At 45.5% G+C, this 25,621-nt stretch overlaps 2 protein-coding genes across 3 annotated transcripts in view; one reads left to right on the forward strand and one right to left on the reverse strand.

Moving 5' to 3' along the window:
- The window catches only part of Cacna2d3 (calcium voltage-gated channel auxiliary subunit alpha2delta 3), an 877,750-nt gene that overhangs the window by 724,077 nt on the left and 128,052 nt on the right, over positions 1–25,621 (forward strand). The gene's annotated exons all lie outside the window — the stretch shown is intronic.
- Positions 977–11,081, reverse strand: Lrtm1 (leucine rich repeats and transmembrane domains 1). The gene is made up of 3 exons (XM_045136093.1): positions 11,016–11,081; positions 7,577–8,182; positions 977–1,434 (listed from the first exon to the last, which is right to left on the reverse strand). The coding sequence occupies exons 1-3, from the start codon at positions 11,020–11,022 to the stop codon at positions 1,004–1,006; spliced, it is 1,044 nt and encodes a 347-aa protein (XP_044992028.1). The 5' UTR covers positions 11,023–11,081; the 3' UTR covers positions 977–1,003.

Consider the following 25,621-nt stretch of genomic DNA (forward strand, 5'->3'; position numbering starts at 1 on the left):
AGTTCCCACTCTCCAAAGACTTCCTTCCTCCTTCCCATCCCTGAGTGTTGAGCAGACAATCTGGGTGGTGATTAACAGCTGCTGGCTCCCATCCGGAGACGGCTGCATTTCATTAGTGGATAAACTGATTGCTTGGAGGGTGTTTATGTGTGGGTGTGGTTGTACAAGTCCATGCCCTCTGTATGCTGTGTATGCACAGATGAAGACACACAAAAGCCATTAACCTCGCTTTCAGCCTAACCTAAATCCATCCCTGCTGGGAGAGCAACAGAGGAAGGTTCCGGTCGCTTGGTGGATATGGTCCTCTGGTCATATCTGCCCCCAAGTCTGGCTTCTCAAACCTCTTTGTGTTCTTTTACTTTTGAATCAAAAACTTGCCCAGGCTCCAGGCCTGGGTCCCATTCTCCAGACACGGAAACTTTATCTTCCTGTGCAGCTTAGAAAGCCCCCAAATGGTTTCCTGATTGAGAAAATTAAATATAATATGACTCTTGTGGCAAGCTATGAAATTCCCAACCAACAAACACTCCCATTAAATATATCACCTTCACAACATCTAAAAGCCCCACAAGGCTAGCAAAAACTTGAACTATAGAGGCATCTGTTACCCCTCAAGTAAGATGAGCAGACTCTTCCAAGGAACTCCAATGTGGGCTGTTTGCCAGGGGCCCCAAAATGTCTAAGAACAAGAATGCCTACTAGGTTATGTGATGGGCTTGTTGTTGCTCTGTGAAAGAGAGTTAACCCAGAGTAGGGTGCCTGAAAGAGGTGCAGATCCCTCTCAACATATAACTTGTAAAGCACAGGACAAGTATCACATCTATTTCATCTCTTTAAGAAGCTGAAACATAAGCTTCTTCCCCGATTTTTTTTTTTTTACAGTCATGTCTTTTTTTTCAGTGGGTGGGGGGAGAAAGATGATACAGGAATAATGAACACATCAGCCCTACTAAGACATTTTTTTATGGCCTACAGGGATCCATCCTCTTTGACAAGAAGGCTCTCAGGCTGCTGGCCTGTCCAGCAGGTCTTTTCCTTTTGTCTTCCCAGGCTTGGTAGTGGGCTCCAGGGATCCCCTGTGGCACTGGGCTGTGATTGCTGCATAGGTGCAGCCGTAGATGGCAGCGGCCAGCATCATGAGACACACGATCCCACACACTACCCCCGTAATGACCACAGTAGCCAATGCATGGCGCAGGTTGACCGGCCGCGGCTTGGGTTTGTTTTCACAGTCCAAAGGCTCTTGCTGTCCTGAGTGATTCTCAGGAGACTCCGCCACCTCCCTCTGGGCAGAACCAGGCTGCTGACCATGTAAGGATGTCAGGCTTGAGGAAGGCAAAGGGCAGGGCTGGTAGAGCTCATAAGGGATGGAGAGGAGATCCTGCCCCTTCCAGAGGTCAGGTGACCCACAGATGACGCCATCCGTCACGCCCCCTTCAAACAACAAAAGCAGTGGTTGATAACAATGCTTTCATACAACCTTGTCCTCCCAAGTCCCCCAGTGTGCAACAACTTAGGTAGATAGGATTTTTCAAGTTTCTCTTTTCTGGAGTCTAAGAATTGAATAGTCGTATTTATGATTTCAGGGTTTCTAAATTGGCTAACTACTAAAATTGCCGCAACAATAAACAGACAATTACTTATGAGCAAGGATTTATTAGAAACTAAGTTACCATGGACTAGAGAAATGGCTTAGTGGTTAAGGTGCTTGCCTGTGAAGCCTAAGAATGCAGGTTTGATTGCCCAATACTCATGTAAATCAAATACACAAGGTGTCACATGTGTCTAGAGTTTGTTTGCAATGGTTAGATGCCCTGGCATGCCCAGTCTCCCTCCTCCCTCCACCACGCCTCTTTCTCTCTTTCTTAAATAAAAATAAATAATTTTTAAAAAGAAACTAAGTTACCTAAACACTAAATAAGGGCTGAGGGGACAAAAAGGAGTGGGGAGGTGTAACACAGGGCCTTCCTATTGCCCTCTCCCTTAGTGACATCATCACACAAGGGATTTTTGTACCTGTTCTCATTGGAAAAAAAAAACCTAAGAACACATTGGAAAAATGTCCATTGTCATAATGTGTGTGGTGATTATAAAGGCCCTATATTTTTACCAGCACTTTTCATTGTGGCCAAAGGGAGCAGTGGGACAGTAGTTTTAGGATTTTTAGGTATTTTTAGGACTTGAAAACACTGCTTAATCATGGGATTAAGTATAATTATGACATCTCCTCAGGCCTCCAAACCTTTACTATTTCCTCCTTGGACTACCAAGCTTTCAAAGGGGGTCATTAAGTGAAACTTCCGTTCACTGTAAAGTGGCCAGTTTCCTGGGCTGTATCACACTTCTGTTGTTCCTTGCTGTGGTGGTCCATCATCCTTTCCTAGACAGAATACAGGACCCATGCGCTTCATCTAGCTCCCTTTGACAACCAAAATACCTTCTGGATTCAGGAAAATAAACCTCTCTGGCTGCATTTTCTGCTACAATAGCATCCTCCTACTTGTATCCAAATTCTGATACTGTTAGGTAAGGCCTCACCCTCCACCCCTAACGAAAATTCTGTTTTTAATATTTATTTATTTAAGAGAGAGGGAGACAGAGAGAGACTGGGTGCTCTAGAGCTTCTAGCTGCTGAAAACTAGTTCTATGTGCATCTGGCTTACATGGGTTCTGTGGAATTGAACCTGGGTCGTTAGACTTTGCAAGCAAGAGCCTTAACCACTAAGCATGCTCCCTTAGGGAAAACTCTTTTGGAAGCTCAGGTTATGATGGATACCTCAGTAGCCAACCCTGCCCTTCCACTACGCTTCCCCTACCCCATTAACTTCTGTTGTCTTCTCTCCAGGGCAGTGGCAGTAAGCCCTCTATTGGGCAGTAACTTTAGGATTTGTGTTCTCCTAGGCTGCCTTAAACATGGCCAGCTGGGAAGACTGGGCACACCTCTTAGCAAAGTCAGATTGCAGATTCTCAGTCACATGCTGGGAGAATTGTGAAATTATGCCAGAGAGATAGATGCACATGGTTGTCATGACTCCTTGTTCCAGCACCTTCCATTACAGAGAACTACAGAGTTTGGGGGATGTGTTCTCGCCCTTATATCTAATCCTCTTTAGACAAGCACCAGGTGGCCTATAAGTAGACAAGGCCACTCCATAGTGCAAGGAGTTCTGAGATACACAAGAGCAAACCATGTTACTTTTGTTGCCACTGCTTAAAAATATAGTCAAGCAGGTTTGGAGAGATGGCTCAGTGGTTAAGGCTCTTGCCTGCCAAGCCTAAGGACTCAAGTTTGAGACCCCAAAACTTATGTAAACCAGATATATAAGGTGGCACATGTGTCTAGAGTTTGCAGTGACTACAGGCCCTGGTATGCCCATTTTCTCTCTCTATCTGCCTCTCTCTCAAATAAATAAGTAAAATAACATATTTTTTAAAATAATTGAGTCACACATCACCCAATTCTCTTGCTCCTTTCCTGGATCCTTCAGACATCCCTTGAAGCAAGAACCTCAACCCTAAACTAGAAAGGCCAAATAGGCATTTCCTGAGCCATGGCTGTTCTTAAAGCTAGTGGCCATTCTAGCTGAGCCCAAAGTCTCCCCCCACCCTCTGTCCCCAGTTTTGCTTCCTCTGCATCTGGCTATGTTGGCCTTTGGTTGTGTTGCAAGGCAGCTGGCCAGAGACAGAAATGCCAAATGTAATGAGACTTCTACCAGAAAAAAAAAAAAAGAAAAGAAAAGAAAAGGAAAGAAAAAAATAGCTACCTGTAGGAATAGACAGTTCCATCATCTGGCATTCTCCTAGACTAGTGTAAACTGTGCGTTCACTTCAGGTTTCAGATGTGCCTTCATCCAAACCCTGCATGCCCCAGTATTGGGCTAAGATCAATCCACAGCCTTGGGACTCACAGCAAAGGACAGGCCCAGACTGAAAAGTGGGATGTGGCAGGAAGGTAGGAGCTATGGGGACAGGGCTTCTGTGGCTTCCTTATAGCTGTGTCCTCAGGCAGGATCCAGTTCTGCCTTCCAGTGCCATCTATCTCTTGATGCCAGTGGCAGATCTACCCATGCCAGCAAGAGGGGCCACCTTCTTCACAGTTTGAATAAGCTTGCAAGAAGCTTGCCACATACTTGTCCCCTATCAGACTCTAGTAGTCTACATCTTACTTAGCTGTGAAGCTCCAGAAAGTTCCTTGACCACACTGAGCCTCTGTCAGTCCCTCTGGACCCTGGGAGGGGAGCAATAATGAGATTCACTTCTCCAGAGAGTGCTGAGGAATCAAGTGGGTAAAATGCATTAGGCGTTTTGCGCACGACTTTGTGGAGTACATAGTTGGTAGCCACGAGCATGAAGGTGATGTATTCCCGCATAAATAGGGTGGTGGAGATCATTTCCCAACCAATGTGCATTTTTCTGTCCAGGAGATACTATTTTTTCATTCCCCAAAGCATATCTCTTTGTCCTTAGGAAAGACCATTTATAGGAAGACTACATTTATGCACTCTTTGAGGTCAGGTTGGGGCCAAATGACTGGGCCATAGCCAGTGAAACCAAGAATGGCACTTCTAGGGCTAGGGAGATGGTTCAGTGGCTGGAGGCACTTGCTTGTAAAGCCTATTGCCCCAGGTTCAATTTCCTAGTACCCATGTAAAGCCATATGCACAAGGTGGTGCATGTGTCTGGAGTTCCTTTGCAGTGTCAGGAGGCCCTGGTATGCCCATATGCACACTCTCTCTTTTTTTTCTGAGTCTCTCCCTCTCTAATAAATATATAAAAGTATTTTTATGTCACTTCTAGGGCTGGCGTGATGGCTTAGTGGTTCAGGTGCTTGCCTGAGAAGATTAAGGATACAGGTTTGATTCCCCAATACCCACATAAAGTCCCTTTGTAGTGGCTAGAGGCCCTGGGCACCTATTCTTCTCTCTCTCTCTCTCTCCATACACACACACACACACACATATGTATATGTATATATCCCCTCTCTCTCTCAAATATATAAATTTTTTTTTTCTTGTGTTTCAAGGTAGGATCTCACTCTAGCCCAGGCTGACTTGGAATTCACTATGGATTCTCAGGGTGGCCTTGAACTCATAGCAATCCTCCAACCTCTGTCTCCCGAGCACTAGGATTAAAGGCATGCACCACCACACCCAGCTATAAAATATTTCTTAAAGTCATTTCTAGGACACAAAATCCTCAATATTGTCCTCTGTATACAGTGATCAGGTCATAGTGTTCCTGGGACAAGAACTCCTTCAGAGCTCACTTACAGTAAAACCCGAAAGCTGAGGAGATGGCTCAGGAGTAAGAGAGCTTACTTCATAGTCACGAGGACCTGTAGTTGAATCTCATGGTTCAAGCAAAAATGCCTGACAGGACTGCACAAGCTCATAACCCCAGTGCTGAAGCCACCATAGACAAGGAGGAAGGCTTCGGCTGTATCAGCTAATCTAACTGTGGAAAAACAGGCTCCAGGCTCACTGAGACTGTCTTAGGGAAATGGGGTGGAAGAATGAACCCATAGGAGTCTACATGTCTTCCATTGGCCTCTGTATTTGTGTGCACAAGACATATGCATCTGTACACACATATTCATACACCACACCTACACACTGTACATACCACATGTTATTTTACATGCATGCCACAAACTACACTATACATACCACATACTATGCTAAAAGCACACACCCAACTCAAACATGGCACATTCACCGAGGTGGCCCAAATTTTCAACAAACAAAACAAGTAATAATAAATGCTGGCAGGGATGTGGGGAAATTTTAACTCTCCTGCATTGCTTATAGAATTCAAAGATAGAACAGTCACAATAGAAAACAGGTTTTGCAGGTTTTCAAAATACCCCATGTGCAACTCACAGCTTTACTCAATATCTTGAGCAATATCTGTTTCTACATTTCTACCCTTAAAATGTCTCCTTCATGAGGAGAAGGATCTACTTGTTCATTGCCCTTTCCTCAATGCCTGGGATAATTGCCTCGCCTCTCAAAGACACTCAAGTAGAGGAATGGGTGAATGATGTCCAGAGAAGCACTGTGGAGTAAAGAACAGTAGGTAAGGCCAAGGCTCAATAGCATACTGTCTGCTCCTAGGGCTTCTTCTACTATATGACCTTAGGCAAGTCATTTCCTCTCTGGGCCTCCACTGAAAGTTTAGGTTATCAGGCTTTTCTATTTGTTCATTTTTATTTATTTATTTGAGAGTGACAGAGAGAGAGAAAGAGGCAGAGAGAGAGAAAGAGAGAGAGAGAGAGGGAGAGAGAGAATGGGCGTGCCAGGGCCTCCAGCCACTGCAAACGAACTCCAGACACGTGCGCCCCCTTGTGTATCTGGCTAACGTGGGTCCTGGGGAATCGAGCCTCAAACCTGGGTCCTTAGGCTTCACAAGCAAGCGCTTAACCGCTAAGCCATCTCTCCAGCCCAAGCTTTTCTCTTAAGAGCCAAGTAGTAAATATGATAAGGTTTACAACACAGTCTCTGTAACAACTACTCAACCTTGACCTTACAGTGTAAAGCAGTCTCAGTGAGTAATGAATGGGCATGGCTATGTTCTAATGAAACTTTATTCATAAACATGAAAAACACAAGGTAGATTTGACCCTTCATCTATCAGGCTTTCTTAAGCACTGGGCAACTCCTCGAGCCCCTTGTCTTTAATAATCTGGGCTCTCTTCATTGATTTAGGCATCTGGTTAAAGACAGTATTTTCAGGGCTGGAGCAATGGCTCAGCAGTTAAGGTATTTGTCTCCAGAGCCTAATGACCCCAAGTCCAATTCCCCAGTACCCATATAAAGCCAGATGCACAAAGTGGTGCATGCATCTGGTGTCCATTTGCAGTGACTGGAGGCCCTGTTATGGGTGCAAGTGTACTTGCTTTCTGCTTGCAAATAAATAAATAAATATTTTGAAAAGAAATAATTATTTCAGACAGAATCCCTATCACATTCAATTTAAAAAAAATGTTCATTTTTATTTATTTATTTGAGAGCGACAGAGAGAGAGAGAGACAGACTGCATCTGGCTGACGTGGGTCCTGGGGAATCGAACCTCGAACCAGGGTCCTTAGGCTTCACAGGCAAGCGCTTAACCGCTAAGCCATCACTCCAGCCCCACATTCAATTTTAATAACACTAATAGAATTTGTTAAGAAGGAAGATTTAGATAAGATTTATAGCTGCTAACTGGGTAGAAGTGGACAAATAGAGAAACTGTGCCCAGACAGCCATGCCCCCACCTGGTCATACTTGAGGGTTAGAAGTGGTTACTGCCTTGGGGTTGAGCCAGTACTCTGCTATTTCCCAGATAGGACTGCATGTGATATTTGATTGGCAAGTTGAATGTCTCTGTGGTTTGTGGTGAACGTAAGTGCCACACTGGAGACTCTCCAGTGGCCAACATACCATGTTTGCCTGAAGTAACGCTAATGTGACAATATGGAAAAGCCTAGAACTGCCCCTCATACCCTCTACCACTCTAATGCTGATATGCAGGGTGCCAGAGGTCCATCCTTGGCTTGCCACGCACCCAAGGGGGGATCCACAGACACACTACTAACCTTCAAAGATGAATCTCTCCAGCCACAGTTTCAGACGGAGCAAGTGGCAGTCGCATCTCCAAAGGTTGTCCCGGAGGAGCACCAGCCTCACGCTGGGCATGGATTCCAGGAGCGCGCGCTCCAGGTGCAGAAGCTGGTTCTGCTGCACGGCGAACACCGTCAGGTTCTCCCAAGGCTGGCCCAGGGATGTGGGCAGGCGCCGCAGGTTGTTGTAGGACAAGTGCAGCTCCCTAAGCTGGGGCAGGGTGTGGGCGAGGCTGCTTTCCAAGGAAGGCAGCGAGTTCTGGGTTAGGTTTAAAACCCGCAAGTGCCGAAGTCCATAGAAAGATTCAGGGGTGAGACTGGAAAGGGAGTTGTTTGACAGGTTTAAGGTGGTCAGCAATGGAGTGGTACGAAACGCAAGAGCAGGAAGCCAGCGAATTCGGTTATCTTGTAGGAACAGCATCAGTGTCTGCGGGGGCAAGTCAGGAGGAACCTCAGCCAGGCCCTGGCCACTGCAGTCCACCCACTTCGCAGATGGGTGACAGAAGCACTTTGGGGGGCAGCCGCCCACACCGTAGAGGAGGAGAAGGAGGATGTGTGTGCTGTCGAGCAGCAGCGCAACACCTAAAGGGGGGGGAAACAGAAGAAAGCGGGGTGAGGCCAATGTGTGAGAGGGGTTCAGGATGAGCCCCAGAGCGTACAGGCAGTGGGGGACACCTCCCGCAACCTGGATGAGGTTCTATAGCTCACCTCGTTAGCAGGTTGGGTGGGCCCATAACTACTGCAAGCTCTGAGCTAGCCTTAGTTAGCAGCCTGGGAAAAGAGACTTCCACAGCGCTTCTGTTGCCAGACCCTGCAGAGCAAGGTGGAAGGCCTCTGAGCACATCCTTGGGGAGAATGGTCATGCTGTGTCCCAAGAGGGACACAGGACCTTGGATGCTCACATTTCTCAGAAAGCACACCCAACAGGAGGGCTTCCCACTATAGCTTTGTACACTACCCAACATGGGAGTCACTGCTCCTGCAGCTGCGGAGCCCCTAAAATGTGACTGCTGAGGTCAAAGAACTGCCTTTGTATATTGGATTTAGTTTTAATTAATTTAAAGTGTTGCATGTGGCTGTGGTTACTGCACTACTAGGGCAAGCCCTACAGACTTATGTCTGTCTTTGCAGATGAAATCTCATTAATGGCAATGGTCACAAGGCTTTTTTATCTTGGGGATTTAAAAATATAGAAAAGCATTCCAAATAACATAATAAACACACGTGTTCCTATGACAGCTATGCCAGGCATTTACAAAGGTGGTTATCATAGTCAGCCCCTCCCCAACCATCACTGATGAATGAAAGCACATAGTCTGGTGGCCTGAACTCAGGGACCAGGCATCAAGCCATGCCCAACACTTTATAATGATATGCACCCTTCCTTGTAAATACAGTTATGTTATTAGCATCTTTGTAAAGTGAGGAGAGGAAGGTGGGAAGAAGCAAAGTCACTTCCAAGGTCTTAGTACAGAACTATGATTTGAACTCAGACTGGATCTCCCAACTCTGAGAGTGTTTATATGCTATGTTCTACCAAATACTACACACATGCAGAGAGAGAGAGAGAGAGAGAGAGAGAGAGAGAGGGGGAGGGAGGGAGGGAGGAAGGGAGGGAGGGAGAGGGAGGGCGAGAGGGAGGGAGGAATCCACAATTGTAATGCACAGCACTATACACATAAATGTATATCAGAAGGTTTTATCATTTGCAGTGGCTAGAGGTCCTGTTGTGCCCATTCTATCACTCTCTATTTTCCTCTTTCCCTCTCTCTCCTGCTCCCAAATAAATATTCTTTATTTTATTAAGTCAAAACTAAGATATCCACATGATTTTACAGAAAATTTACTTATTCTTTTAACATACTGTACAGTATTGTATGATGAGATCATGCCAAATCAAGGGTTCACCCCTTCCTCAGGAGTGTTTGAGCTGCTTTCTGTTGACCATCCCTCCTCTATCAAAAATGATTCTGACGGCTGGAGAGATGGCTTAGCAGTTAAGGCACTTGCCTCAAAGCCTCAGGACCCATATTCAACTCTCCAAATCCCACATAAGCCAGTCACACAAGGTGACATATGCACAAGGGCACACATTGGCACATGTGTCTGGGGTTTGATTGCAGTGGCTGGAGACTCTGGCATGCCATTTCTCTCTCACACACATCAATTTTTTTCTCTCTCATAAGAAAGGTTTTGAAAAGAACCTCTTTGTCCCAAACAGTAATGTGGGAGAGGGTCCCTGAAATGAAGACAGGTTCTCCTTGTAAGGTTCTGGGAGTTTACGTTTTCTTAGACACCAATTGATCACTCTGCACATTCGTTATGTCCCCCTCTTGTTCTCTGCTGAGACTTGAATCTTGAAATATGGTGAACATCTGTCAAGAGCATTTCGTAAAACTGTTAGAGGAATTCACACTGCAATGCAGTGCTATTCACAACCCAAAATAGTTATCTGCTCATCCTGAAAGCTCTTGAGGGAGGTTGTTCAGTTGGTTGGTTTGGGGCCTCAGCTAGGGGATAATAGAGTTTGGCTGCAAGTGCACTGTAGCCTGGAACCCCCATTCCTAAGCTCTCTGCTGTAATCCTGTTGGGCAGACAAGTGGGGAACCTTTCCAGGGGAATGTTCAAGAGGTGTGGAACATCACAGTCCTTGTAGAAGACCACAGCCTCTGCTTTCCTCTGGTTTTGCCAGTGCCTAAATGACTCTGTTCAAAGCCAAACCATCTTCTCATTAGACATGACCCAATACCCTCACTGTAGCCTTGGGGCTCTAGCATTTATTAGTTGCAGAAAATCAATTCTTAAACCACAGAATGTGTTTCCCACAGAATCTGTTAATATATTAGTGAAAGCGGCGTGTCTTCCTGACATTGAAGCCGTCGGTTTGTCCTTTCTTTGCCCCAGCTTTCCCCAGGGGAGTAATATATGAACTTCAACTCTGGGCAACACATTTTCTATGAAATGGTCCATGACATGCCAAGTGCATGTCCACACCATGCATGCACACATTTATCTTTGGGCCCCTTCCCCTGCATCCCTACCCCACCTTACTTGGTGAAAACATCAGTCTTCTCATTCAGAGATATACATCTGTCTGATGTTTTAAGAAAGACAGTTTGGGGCTGGAGATGGCTTAGCAATTAAAGTGCTTGCAGACAAAGACAAAGGACCCTGGTTCAATTCCCCAGCACCCACATAAAGCCAGATGTACAAGGTAGCACATGTATCTAGAGTTCATTTGCAGTGGCTAGGGACCCTGTTGTACCCATTTTCTCATCCCCCAAATCAATCAGTCAATAAAATTTAAAGAAATAATAAAAAGACAGTTTGAAAATTGACTGCTTGCAGACACCTCTGTGAGTGCATTCCCCTCCCTCTCTCTGTGTGGGTGACATGGAATTCATCACCCCCTCACCTCTCATGACTCAGTCTTCGGGGGCCAGCGTTCTTGCCCAACACGTAGCCCACCGTGTGAATTCACGGTTCAACAATCCGAGCCCTTGGCTAACTCAGAGCCTTGTTTGCCATTTACTTTTCCTGAATCCGGCTTGGCCTTTTCTCTGAAGGAGAACACAGTCGAGGCTTTCAGTGGAGCACTTTTTTTAAGCAGCCTTGCCCTCTTCTGTCTCCTCTGCTGGGATCTGTTTCCATGAGAGGATCTTTTGACTGCGTCTGTCTTCTTTCTTCAAGCTTTAGGTTCCCCAGCATCTTCCCTGGACTCTCCCATTCAGACAACAGAGCTGCAGAAAGAATGTTTGTCAGACCTCGGTGAACAGCTGTAGCATTTAAACATGACCCTGGTGGCCTGGCCCTTTTTGATTATTTAATCTGCTTGAAGTCCAGGCCACCAAAATAAAATGACCTTTTTAATCCGGCCGTGCCTTCTACATTCTGTTGACTTGTTAACCCTGCTGTGTCAGCCGTCACTCACGGTGTGTGTGTGTGTGTGTGTGTGTGTGTGTGTGTGTGTGTGTGTGTGTAGGGGCGGTGGGTGGGATGCCCACATTGATCCCAAATCCGGGGCTCTGGCAACGGAGTCAGCAGAGTGTGTAATACGAGGACAAATTGGCCTGCTGGCAGCTGACACGGTTTCCAGGGTGAACTTCTGTGGCAATGGAGGGCATATTCAGCCAGCATCCATAGGGATTAGCTGTGTTGACAGGGTCTCCATGCCCTGAAATCTATAGTCATGGTTCCTTTGGTGACCATTGCAACCCCTTCCTCCTCAGTGCCACAAATACCTCTCAGCTGCTCTCTTGGCTACATTGCTCCCCCCAGTTGAATTGCCCTTTTGGCCAACATGGCCCTGGAAATACTTCTCCCTCTATTTTTAAGCATTTCCTAATGATGTGTTTCAGGCCTCGCCCTCATTTTTCACAAATAAAACAATAAAGCCACCCCTGTGAGCACCACTCCTCAATGAGCTGTGACCCTGTGACTGACTCAAACTGCTGGGAATGTCCCTGGGGGAGGCTGGAACCATCACCACTTGGAATGTGCGAATCTTCTGTTGCTTATGGAGGTGGAGGCTTGGGGCCTGAAAATGGTTCTTTATCTGCACTCTAGTATGTTCCTCAGGCCTTCTATGACAAGTCACATGAAAGCCTTGCTCTTATGGATGCAACATACAAAGAACTGCTGGGAACTAGGGAGATGGCTAAGTATAAGGAACTTTCCTGCAAACCTAATGATCCAGGTTTGATTCTCCAGTAGCCACATAAAGCCAGATGCACAGAGTGGCGCATGCATCTGAAGTTCATTTGTAGTGGATACAGGGGTGGGCATGTCCCCTTCTCTCTTTGCAAACAAATATATTTAAAAATTTTTACATGAGTCCCTGGTTATAAGATGTATGCTTAAACAATTGAAGGTGGACCCTGGAATCAAACGGGCCTCCTCATGTGGGGATAACATACTCAATATTTTACAAGATTATGCCCAGGATTAGATATAGCTACTTGTCATGGCCCAGAATATGTTCATGAGTGTTCACAGTGGCCCATGAGATTGTTTCCAGGACTTCTGAGCTGCTAATATTGATATAGCAGTGTGGGATGGGAGGGGTGGGAAGAGGAGACCTGGCCCCTTGTGCCACTCTGGGGCTACAGCGACAGGAAGCCCCTTGTGCAGGAACAAGAACCAGCAGGCTGACTGTTCTCAACAGCTTGTTCTCTGTGGGTGCTTGACTTCTTTGGCTGACCCCCATCCCATCTCATAGAACCTAGCTTACTGGTCCTGCCCCTTCTGGAAGGTCCATTTTAGCTAGCTGTCCATCTCTTGTCCTTCTCTCTAGAGCTTTTACATTGCAGATACAATGGGGAAAATTCAGGTATAGATGACAAACTAGGTGAACTCATGAAGGGCCATTTAAATTTTTATTATCCTTTATTTGCAAGTATAGAGAGGAAAAATGAGAATGGCTATGCCAGAAACTGTTGCCAATGCAAATCAGCTTCAGATGTGTACATCACTTTGTGCATCTGGCTTTAGGTAGGTACTGGGGAAAGCAAGTGCCCTTGACTACTGAACCACCTCTCCAGCCTGGAAATTCTTTGATTGATGAAGGATGACCATTCATGGCCCACTTGTAACATTCAGCCATCAGAACATACCAGACAGCTGTGGGTATCAAATGCCCCAGAAGAACTGGGATGTTCCTTGTACATGCGTGGTGCGCCTTTCTCTTTCCCAGGGTTCAGAAGACATGTCTGTGACAGGATATGGAGGACAGACTCGAGACACGGGGAACCACAGTCTCCAGTGCAAGTGTCAAGCCCTCTGATGTAGTGCAAACAAACAAACAAACAAGCAAACAAACAAAAAAGCCAGAGACAGTCAGACACTGCAGTATACATGTGTGCACGATTTCATTTCCAAATCAGGTGGAAGACTAGCTTGGCCCAGGAGCCATGATTCATGCACCCTCTATAGCCCACCTGTGAACCCTTCCTGCCACTTCCTCCAGATCACATGTCAACCCCCCACCCTCCTCTCACCCTGTCAAATATGTCCACTTTCCTGCCTCCTCACATATAAAATGAAACCAGTGGTTTTTAGGGCCTGCATATATTTGAAACCTTGTCATTCTGGTCAGAAAGCATAAGGAAGCTTAGGAGACTATGATTATCAACTTAGGATCAGGTAGACAGAATTTGAGTGAAGTGTATCCTTGAGTTTCTAAGGAACTATTTAGCCCTGTTATGTACCGCCTAGCTTGGGTCTGGCTCCTGGATGCAAAGGCTTGAAAAAGAACTACTTAAAAAATACGTTTTTGGCTGGAGAAATGGCTTAAGCGCTTGCTTGTAAAGCCTAAGGAACCCTGTTCAAGGATCAAGTCCCCAGGACCCACATTAGCCTGATACACAAGAGGGCGCATGCATCTGGAGTTCATTTGCAGTGGCTAGAGGCCCTGGCGCACCCATTCTCTCTCTCTCTCTCTCTTTCTGCCTCTTTCTTTCTCTGTCTGTCACTCTCAAATAAATAAATAAAAATAAACAAAAAATTAAAAAAATATTTTATTTATATTTATTTATTTATAAGAGAGAGAATGGGCATGCCAGGGCCTCCAGACACTGCAAATGAACTCCATAAGCATGTGCCACCATGTGCATCTGGCTTCCGTAGATACTGGGGAGTTGAACCTTAGTTGGCCCTTAGGTTTCACAAGCCAGCACTTTAACTGCTAAGCCATCTCTCTCCAACCCTGAGAACTACTTTTTTATATTAATTTTGTTTTGCAGTGCTGGGGTTGGAACCCAGGGTCTGGGCATGTTAGGCAAGTGCTCTACCACTGAATTATCCCCAGCTCTGAAGAAGATAGAACACACTGACAGCACAATTGGGTACAGAAGAGGCCAGGACACCTACAGGGGCTGCAAGGGGCCAAGGACATGTGCGTTCAGCCAGGCTGTGTGGCTGATGGAAGAAGCCCACCTTCATGCTGTGTTTACCTCAGTGCTGGGTTGTCTTGGGCTCTCTGAGCCTAGCTTCCTAGTTTTTGAATTCTGGGAGGAGGAAGCACTGTGCATTAAGTGTATTAAGCTGTTTGTGTTAAGTGCAGAGCACAAGTAGACTCTCTTATTTAGGAGCTCTCTTAGATCTCCAAGCATCTGAGCTGGCTGCTCCCGCCAGAGAGCTCCCTCCCTGCACATGGACAGATTCCTGGGAGCAGCTGCTTTCTGCCTCCGGGAGCCCTTTGGTTCTGTTTGTTCCTGTTGACTCTCACAGGCGACTCGAGAACACATGGCCTGGAAGGCTCCAGGACACGCTGAAGGACTTCGGATGAAGGAGTTGATTGATTTATTCCATCTGACCTCAGCCAAGAGAACAAAGGGAGTGTGTGTCACATGCACGCGAAGGCCCACCGTACCCTCCCCGGCTTCCTGGGCCACATCCAAGGTGGCAAGAGAGCCCAAGAGAGGTGCCTAATGTTAGCACAGTGCAGATCCACTCCCTGAAGGAAGCCTGCCCCACGAGGGGCTCCTGGCACTGAGACCTGCTAGGACCCTGTTCTCTAGTTGGGACTAACTTGAGGTTTACCTAAGAAGCAGTGTTGTACTCATTGTCACTGAACTTTGAAGAATTTCCTACTTCCAAGATGTGTTATTTTCCTCACTTGAAGTTAGCATGCTCCCTACCCTAAATTGGTATCGTTAACATTTTGTAAATCAACAGCTGATATTAACTTTCAAAATTGATGCTTAGAAATCTGGCATGTAGCAGCTCTTTCTTCTAGGTGACATTAGACATCTATTTAAAGACACTAAGTTAGAACTAATTATAACCATGTGGAAGGAGATCTATACTCATTTATTACGTAAAACAAAGCATTTTGAATGGTAATATGTACTATAATCACACTTACATTGCAAAACAATTAAAGGTGGTAATTAACTTTACCCATGTGTGTAGGTTTGTCAAAGATAGAATAATTAGGGAAGGTTGTCACCAAATTGGCAACACTGATAATTGGGTTTGGGAGGGATTTAAGAGGAGAAGGAAATTCAGTTTTAAAAATTTATCTTTCTGCATATATTGTATTATTATGTCAAAGATATTTCATATCTGCTATTAAAAAGCTATGAAGAGACTGGACAGATGGTTCAGCAGTTAAGGCATTTTCCTTCAAAGCCTAAAGACCTGGGTTCAATTCCCAGTACCCATGCAAAGCCAAATACATAAAGTGGTGTATGCATCTGGAGTTCATTTGCAGCAGCTGAAGGACCTGATGTTTCCACTCTTCCCATATCTCTTCTCTCTACTTGAAAATAAACAAGATAAAAATATAAAACAAGTTGGGCGTGGTGGCGCATGCCTTTAATCCCAGCACTCGGGAGGCAGAGGTAAGAGGATTGCCCTGAGTTCGAGGCCACCCTGAGACTCTGTAGTGAATTCCAGGTCAGCCTGGGTTACAGCGAGACCCTACCTCGAAAAACATATATATATATATATATATATATATATATGTATATATATATATATATATATATACACATACATACATACATATATATATATATATATATGGCATATAATATAACATATATATAACAAATTTTAGAAAGGCTGTGAGGAAGAGCTGAATTTTGTTAAGTAGCGAGTCAAAGAACATCTCTTCTACTGGAAAATTGACATGGTCCATCCTCCTGTGTCTGGCTGTACTGTGTGTTTATAGGACATGTCTACATATGTACCTACATATGATGTGTCTATATGTATGTACCATTATAGGACCTTGAATTCCTCTCCTCTCCAAGAAGATTAGACCATATCTGAATTTCTGTGTGCGCCAAGGAGTTAATGCCTGCCACCAGACCTTAGAACACATTTGAGTCTTTTGGTTAAACCGTCTGCTTCAGTAAAATCATGGTGAAGTGCTCCTCTATGCCTGTGAGCCGGTGCCTGTGCAGAGCGCATGGGGCAGTGAGGAGCGGCCGGGGCAGGTGGGCAGCCAGGCCCCGGGCCGGCTGCAGTCCGGGAGAGCAGGGAGGAGGCCCGGGCTCCACAGAGACAGGCTGCAGTGTCACTAATTGCATCACAGCGAAAACATCGCCTTAGGAATTCCATGTGACCAAAAGCACCTAGCATTCAAGTTTTTACCTATTTTTTACCTATTTTGTAAAAGTGGAATGGCATTTCCTTCCTTCCTTAACTTTTCTTCTTTCCTTCATTTCTTCCCTTCCCTCTTTTCTTTCTCTATTTCACTCTCTCTCTGGAACTCACCCTCTCTGGAACATTGTCTGCAATTCTTTGGACTTATTCTATCAAACATATAGCAAGAGAACTAGGAATATATTGCAATGGGAATTTGGGGGTCCCTTGCCAATACTCCAATTTGCCAATGCACAAATAAATTTAGAGTAGCCCAAGATTCTAGTCTTATGAATTTAAAACAATTAAAATCTATGGACCAGAGGGTAAGAATTAGACTTTATTGGATTAAGAGAAGGAAAGAGAAAGGAAGGTATAGAGAACTCCTGCCATGTGCAGGGCAGGACTGGGTAGGGAGCCCCCGTAGGAGTAAAGTCACACCCCATCTCAGTCCAACCGGGCTCAGATGAGGGTGCTCATCAGAGCTGGGACCTGGAGTTTCCAGAGAGGTGGACAGTCAAAAGAGAGGCCTTGCCCACTTGGTAAGCTTTTATTTAAATCTTATTGTGGTGGGTCTTTTCTCCAGGCTGAGGTGAGTCTGAGAGAGAGAGCTGATTGGTCTGGCCTGAGGCAATGGCTCAGGAAAAGATCAGCCCACCTGAATATTTGGGGCTACATTTAACCAGCCTCAATATCAGGATCAGAGTTAAACCTTAATTTTAGGAAAGGGGAACTCCTTCCCAGAGAGGGGCTCAAGTTGTTTATGCAAAATAGATCTTGGGAACTTCTTTAGGCAGGAGATAAGGAGAAGCCAGATTCTTCTGTGATCTCTAGCAAAGTGGAGACCGCAAGGATAGGCCCAGAGACATTCCTGCTTTTTGCTTTTGAGACCCAGTCACCCTAAACTGCCTCAGTAATTTTTCCCCTTTGTGGGGTGTGTGGTGTATAGACACGTGTGTGCAGATGTGCACTCCCATACACATACATGCATGTCAAGTGTCCTACTGTGTTCTTCTTCCTTTTTATGTCCTTGAGACAAGATCACTGTCCGAACTTGAACTCCTTGTTTGTTTGTTTTTAAGTTACATTGGTTGACCAGGCAGCTCAGCAGTCTTCCTTTCTCTGAGGTAACCCCTTCAGCACTGGGACTACAGGCATGCACAGCCATGCAGGGCTTTTTACATGACTGATAGGGTCCAAACTGGGGTCCTCAATCTTGCATGCCAAGTGTTTTGACCCATGGAGCATCTCCCCAACCCAGGAAAATCTATCTATCTATCTATCTATCTATCTATCTATCTATCTATCTATCTATCTATCGATATAGATATATTTAAATATTTTGTTTACTTATTTATCTGCACATGTGTGTGAGAGACAGAGAGAAACAGTCAGCTATATGTAGAGAGAATGGGCATGCCAGGGCCTCCTGCCAGTGTAAGCAAACTCCAGGTGCATGTGCCACTTTGTGCATCTGGCTTTACACGGGTACTGGGAAATTGAACCCAGCTCCTTAGGCTTTGCCTTAACCACTGGGCAATCTCTCCAGATCAGGAACATACACACACACACACACACACACACACACACACACACACACGCACACACACACACACATTTGTTTTGTTTTGTTTTTTAAGGTAGGGTCTCACACTAGCCCACACTGACCTATAATTCACTAAGTAGTCTCAGGCTGGCCTCAAACTCATGGCAATCCACCTATCTATGCCTCCCAAGTGCTGGGATTAAAGGTGTGTGCCACCATGCCTAGCAGGAATATATTTTTAATAGCAGACATACCAGTTATTTATTTCTTGCATATACTGGATCAGATATTGCTACAGATATATACCCCAAATCTCAGTGGCTGAACACAACAGTAGATTATCATAGTCTAATTCACACTGACAGGGTTTGGCGTTCCATGAAAGTAATCCAGGGACCTAGACTTCTTCTATCTAAAGGCTGGACCTTGCTCCAAATTCTGAGTCCTCTCCATCAGTTGACTGGTGGGAGAAGAAAATGAAAGCGAGGTGTATAGGCTAAGTCTAAGAAAGCATACTTTGGTTCCTATTCCATTGGCCAGGAAACATTCATATACCTAAATGTAGCCCAGCCATGTGCCTTGAAAGAAGAGGAAATATCACTATTAGTGATATTAAGACTCCCCTGTCCATGAATGTATTTGTATTATCTCAAAGGTCTAGATTCACTAGTCTCAGATTCCATTTTCCTTCTGAAATGGTGTCTATGGCCATCACATGGTGGATTTCATCACTTGAGTGTGGAATGAATGCTGGTAGTTGTGGCTTGAAGGCGAAACATCCCCCATAGGCTCATGTGCTTGAACTACTTGGTCCCCAGCTCATGGTGCTATTCAGGAGAGTTGTGGAATCTTTAGGTGGTGGAAGTAGGCCACTAGGAGTTGGTTTTATAGTTTGGACCAACTTCCTATCTTCTCCCTGCTTCTTGTCTGTGAGTCACGCTGACCAGCAGCCTCCCAGCTCTGCCACTATGCCCTACACCATGTTGGGTTTTATGCTCCTGGTCTGTAAGCTAACAGAAACCTTCCTTCCATTAAGGTAAGGTGCTTCTTGCCAGCAACAGTGTTGTCACTAGTACTTTTGTTGTAGATGACAGGACCAAAAACTGAGGTACCAAGAAGTCAAGTCACTTGCACCACATCCCTGGAATACGTGTGGTTATTACATGGATTAAGAAGACCTGCATTAGTTAGAATATTCATAGAACCTATAGTTTATGCAACTTATTTTGTTCATTTTTTGTATTTATTTATTTAAGAGAGAGGCAGATAGAAAAGGAGAATGGATACACCAGAGCTTCCAGCCACTGAAAATGAACACCAAATGCATGTGTTTCCTTGTGCATCTGGCTTTTTGTGGGTACTGGTGAATGGAATCTGGGTCCTTTGGCTTGGCAAGAAAGCACCTTAACCACCAAGCTATCTCTCCAGTCCTGTTTTATTTTGTTTTAAGACAAAGTCTCACATTTAGCCCAGGCTAGCCTCAAATTCATGGAGATCCTCCTGCATCAGCCTACCCCATCTACTCATTCTTTTGACAGTAAGTTGCAGGTTTACTTATCTATAAAAACGGCATCAGGAGAGGAGAACTAGTCTCATTGTGGACAGTCAGTTGAGTGTAGAATTGAGGTTAATGCCCCTTGTTTTCTTTTGCTGTTTAGATAAGGTAAACTTCAGATTCAAGAGGTATCAAGAGGCATTCAATCTAAACTCTCTTTAGCAAGTCTCATGTTGTCTGATAAAATAGAAAGAGGATTAGGAGGTGGAAGTCAGGTGAGGGGAGCAGCAACTGAAATGCCCAAGCCTCCCTGACTCTATGGAAGGCAGTGTCCTCCGTGTTTGCAACTGCTTTTCACCACTCATGTTTCTCAGGACTGAGGTAGGTGCTGCTGGGTCTAGGAAAGACATTGCATAGAGGCTCTCAACCCATTTTCAGGGTTTCATCTTGTGATTCCTACCCATTACATCAGAGCTGATGCACTCTGAATCTGCTGCCCATGGGAAGTAAGAGTGAATTCGAAAGGGTTTCCCTGACACAGCCCTACCTCCAGGCAGGGAACTGACCCTCCAATAGCAGAGGTTGGATTAGATGCATCACCTGGGGTCCATGCCCTGTGTACTGTCAGGGTTAGAGAAAACACGGACTTCCCAGTCCAGTGTCTCCCCAATCATAGACTCCCAGCACTTCTGCACACAAACCGTCTCCAAAGGTAAAGATGCAACTCTGGTAAGTATGATTAAAGGTAATTAGTGAGTTCATGCAGCTCTTGCGGTAAACACAGACAGATGCTGGACAGACAGCTAACGAAAGAATGGAAAAGATCAAGACATCTGGCCGTTGAGGAAGCCTGGCCAAGGCCTCACACGGACACGTTGTTTTACTTAGCTCTTTAGATTGGCTACTTTTGACCCTGACCCAAGAATATAAGTTGGAATCAATTCTGTGTTCACGTTTGATTGCTTACTCGTGTTTCACATAAAATGAGCGATTCGTGTAGTTCTTCCTGGTGCATTTTTATTGGCTTTCGTACTTTTATGACAACACGATAGTTGGGTTTCTGTAATAGATTAGATGTTTCATATTTTAAGCTATAGCACATGCAACAAGAAGCCATGTCTTGGATTTTTCTCTTTAAAGATTGAGTCTAGAGGGCTGAAGAGATGGCTTCATGGTTAAGATACTTGCCTGCAAAGCCTAAGGACCCAGGTTCAATTCCCCATTACCTATGTAAGCCAGATGCACAAGGTGGTGCATATGTCTGGAATTCATTTACAGTGTCTGGAGGCTCTGGCACACCCATTATTTCCACCTCCACCCCCCTCATAAGTAAATAAACAAATGCAATATTTTTTGAATCATTATTTGTTTTTGTTTTACAAATTAAATATTTTTAAAAGATTGAGTCTATATTAGCTCTTTGATACACAGAGCTGAAAATGTTCCAAAAAAACTCAGTTTCCTCAAGAATGTTTATATTATAACCCACCAGTTACACACACTCTGAACTTCAGGGATTTTTTTTTTTTTTTTAATTTCAGCTTTTCCTGCCTTACCATTTAATTTCTTCAGTGTCCCTAGCCAGGCAGGTTGGCACTCACCTGTAACCTGAGTGCTGGAGAGGCTGAGGCAGGTGGATCAAGAACTCAAGTCCATGGGTAGTAAGACCTTGTCTGAAAACATAAGCAACAATAAACAGCGGCTAGTGTGCCTATTAAACTCACTGGCTCTGGGGGTCTGGTAAGATGGCTCCGTGAGTAAGAACCCCACAGGCAGTGTGGTTGTGCATGCCTGTAACCCCAGTTACAGAGCTGGAGAGGTGGATGGAGATAGGGGGGGTCACTGGGACTCCAGGTCAGCCAGGCTGATCAAAATCACCAGGGAGTTGCAGATTCTGTGTGAGAGAGATTCCATCTCAGGCAAAGGGGAAGAGTGAAAGAGAAGGACACACAGCATTCTTGCACACGTGTTGAATGCATCTGCACACACACAAATGCGCTGTTGATGCAAAGGACACAGCCTTCACCTCAAAGGCAATGAGATACTTTATTCTGGAGCCAAATGGGAGTGACCATGGCCCAGGAACACAGATTAAGGGAGGGTTCTCCCAATTCCATGTCCCAGTGAGTGAGCAATTCCATGAAGTTTTAATAGTTACAGAACAAAAAGACGTCATAAATCAAGGCACTTTTCAATATACTGGCTGACCATCATGTAGGCGGGTTACAGCAAAGCAGGGCAATCTCCACCATAGGCCTCAGAAGCTATTTGATGACATTCTTAGCCCTTGGGTTGGTGGAAGCTGGGGTCAGTAAGTATGTTCCAAAAAGTTTGCACCTGATCAACTGATAATCACCATGATGTGAAATGTGACACAGAGGTGGTCAACAATGACTATTGGTGGCCTAAAGGTAGCCCAAGATAATCTGGCTCTTAACTTGCAACATTCCATCTCTCTGTGATCACAGGAGTGTCATCAGCCTTGCTGGAGGTTTTCCTGAGAACTTCAGTTCTCAACACACACACACATTCTCTCTCTCAAAGAAACCAAACCTTGGCATCTGGGGTAAAACCATCTAGGCTTCCCTAAATGAACAACTTAACCTCTCTGATCTTCAATCTCATCACATGAATCCAACTCACAGATTTGTGGAAAGAGTTCAGCTATCTTTTATATTTACAAGCCTTATGAATCAAATATATTTGCATGCACCAATATACATTAGCTCACATCTTCTCTATTGCTCTGTGAGACCCATGGCATCTATACATAATGGCTGTATCCCTTGCAAGAGTATGCTTGAAGCCAAAGCAAATTCAGCTCCAAGGACATTTTACCTTTTGGCAGAGGGGTAGAGTTCACTGTCCTTTGAGATTTAGTGGGTATGGAAGTATGTTTGCCTCTAGAGACCTTTGTGGTCTCTGCTGGTGTTGGTGTCATGCAAATTCAACCTTCAGTAGGATGGTCATTAGCAAAATAAAAGTCCTGCCCCTCTGACACACTGGCAATTGCTTCACTTCAAGGATTCCTTACTAGACTACCTACTGGGTGCTTGAACTGCTGTTGTTAAGTCTGTCCCCCATTTGTCATCCATCCTGCTCAGAGCATAAGAGGCCTTTACCGCATCCCAGCACAATTACAGAAAGCATGTAGTCATCTCCCCGGGCTGTTTAGCTTTCATCATACAGCAGAACGACTATCAGAGTATGGAGGCTGATGGAAGTGGAAACATTTGTGTTCAACAAGCTGGCTCCTTCATGTGTTGTCAACATTTCACTTGTGATTCTAATGAAGGCCAAGCAGAACACGCTCCTCTTGTGCTGGCTCCCCGCTAGAGCTAATGTTCATGTGTTTCCATCCATGGCCTCCAGTTGCTCCTACCATGCAGGCTTCGGAAATGCAGCTTATGTACGTAAGTGTGTGTGTGTAAGAGAGAGGAGAATGTAAGATCTACTGAGATACGCCATGTAGGAGAATGACTTCTGAGAGATTAGCATAGTTCTTCGACTTAGTGGTGCTTGAAGTTTCTCTTGAGGGGCTGGGGAGATGGCTCAGCAGTTATAGGGATTTGCTTTGCAAAATCTGCTGGCCCAGGTTCAATTCCTGAGCCATCCACATAAAGGTGGATGGGTATTCATTTGCAGCATCAAGAGACCCTGGTACATGTACACACACACACACACAAAACCACACAAAATAATTTTTCCTGAAGGTGAAAACTCCTTATATGAAAATTAAAGGGACTCTGGCTCTGACCTCTTTGTTGTGTATGATTTCTTTGTTAGAGAATTATCTCTTGTCCTGCTAAGCTTTGTGTCCATGGACCTCAAAACGTGTACATCAAAATAAATGGACCACAGTCAGTCTGGATGGGTGCTGCAGTCATGTAAGTGATGAGAACTGTAGCCATGAAATGTGCTCGGAAGGGGAGCGTCATGCCAGTCTAGACTACAGCCATGAGACTCAACTCAGGAGCCTTGGGCAGCTATGTGGATGTGATAAGCAGGCTGAACTCTGCAGAGAGGACTAGGGACCAGGGTCAATGCAGATAAGGACATGGTGTGTTGGGCTAAGAGGCCAGATGGAGGACCCAGTGTCTCAGGGGGCTGCAGGAAGGCCAGTGTGTTCACAGCCCAGGATGAGGGAAGAAGGGCTCAGGTACCCAGACACTGGAAACAGGAAGGGAAGCCCCCAACTCACATCTTACTTGTCAGTATTGTCATTTGCTTTCTCCCTCATGCACTTTTGCTCAAATGCTGCCGTTTGGTGTTGGGTCAGGACTGGAACCCTGTGGTGGAGCCCTTGGGCAGGCCCTGGCACTTAGTGGCAACCCCTAGCGACTGTAACTAGGAGATTCATCTTGCTCTTCACCGGACACTGTGAGGATGGTGAGTGTGTGGGCATTACAGAATCTTAGCACACGTTGGCCACGTCATGCAGTTGGTCCTTGGTCCTGCAGAGCCAGAGTCCAGTGTGTGGAAGACAAACCTGACCTGCTGGGCCCTGAGACTGGAGCAGTGAGCCCACACATATTACCATGGACATGATGCCCAGCCGAGCCTGACGGTGTGCACATTAGTGACTCACAACTACCTGACCTGTGGCCATTGAGACCTTAGGTGCCCCAAGGCCAGTCATAGCTCAGAGGACCCACCTAATACTGGAGGCATCCAACACCAACCAGCCGGGGGGTTCCACACTCTCTCACTGGCAGCTCCTCCAAACCATGGGCAGGCCATCATGTTACTTTATAATGATACCAGCTATTATCTGCTACATGTTACTGAGGAGAAAACAAAGTAAAAAATGTAAGTTATCTAGCACCACAGACACATAGGACTGGGGGACATGCCTGCCTGACTTCAAAGTCTTTGAACCACTAAGCTCTTTTTTATCCTCTTATTCTCCGTGGCTCTTCCTACCCCCTTACACCTAGGGGAAAGCAAGAGAAAGGCCCTCAAAGAAACTCTGCCCAGCTGATGCTGACTTGATGGGGATACTCTAGCCATGCATCAAGACAGCCATCCTAGCTGACCTCCACTGCCTTTTGCTTGGGTGGCCACAGCCACAGGGAGAAGAGGAAGGCTGCTGACTGTCGCCTGTGGGCATGGAGGGCAGGAGGGCCCTGGCAGTAATGTGCTCCCTCTCCCATGTGATGCTATCAGTCAGATCTCAGACACACTGGTTCTGGCTGTTCCCCTGTTCAGAAGTCGTGCTGCAGGCCCAACCTCTCCATCACTGGGCAGGAAAGGGAGAACTTCCTTTGATCTGCAGACAGTAGCAGGAGAAGCAAGGCATTTTGTGGGCCTCCTGCCCCTCTGCCCACATAATGGTTTGGACAATCCCTAGGCAAAAAGCCCTTGTGACCGCCTTTGTTTTAGACTACCCAAGCCCTTCCACAGAGCTTACCCCAGAAGAGAGAAGTAGAGAGTCTGTATCCTTCACACAGAGGAATTTGAGGCTTTTCTGTGCGGGAGCGGATGCCAAGAATGAGCTGAAAAGCATCTCATGAATGGGGGAAGATGATGGAAAGGACAGAAGTGGTCCTATAGCCATCCCACTGCATGACAGAAGTATGTGGGCAGGAAATAGCCACACATTTGCCATGTTAAGTTTCCAGTCTTCTTCCATTAGCCCATGTCCTCAGAAAAAAAGGTGTTTGTCTGAAACAGGTAAGCTAACCTTCATGGCATGTCCAGAGTTTAAAAAGTAAGACAGGCAGCTCTGGGAGACTGTTTTCTGTTGACTCCTCAGAAAAGAAGGGTGTTGACTCAGGCGATCTTGAGTAGGGAGCTTATGTCTTTAAAGAATACATCTGGCTTCCCTTTCGTATAGTATACTTTGATGTATTAAAACACACCTCACCCCACTCAGATTACTGCCTCAGTG

Source organism: Jaculus jaculus, chromosome 16 (genome assembly GCF_020740685.1).
Source record: "Jaculus jaculus isolate mJacJac1 chromosome 16, mJacJac1.mat.Y.cur, whole genome shotgun sequence".
Classification (NCBI taxonomy): Eukaryota; Metazoa; Chordata; class Mammalia; order Rodentia; family Dipodidae; genus Jaculus; species Jaculus jaculus.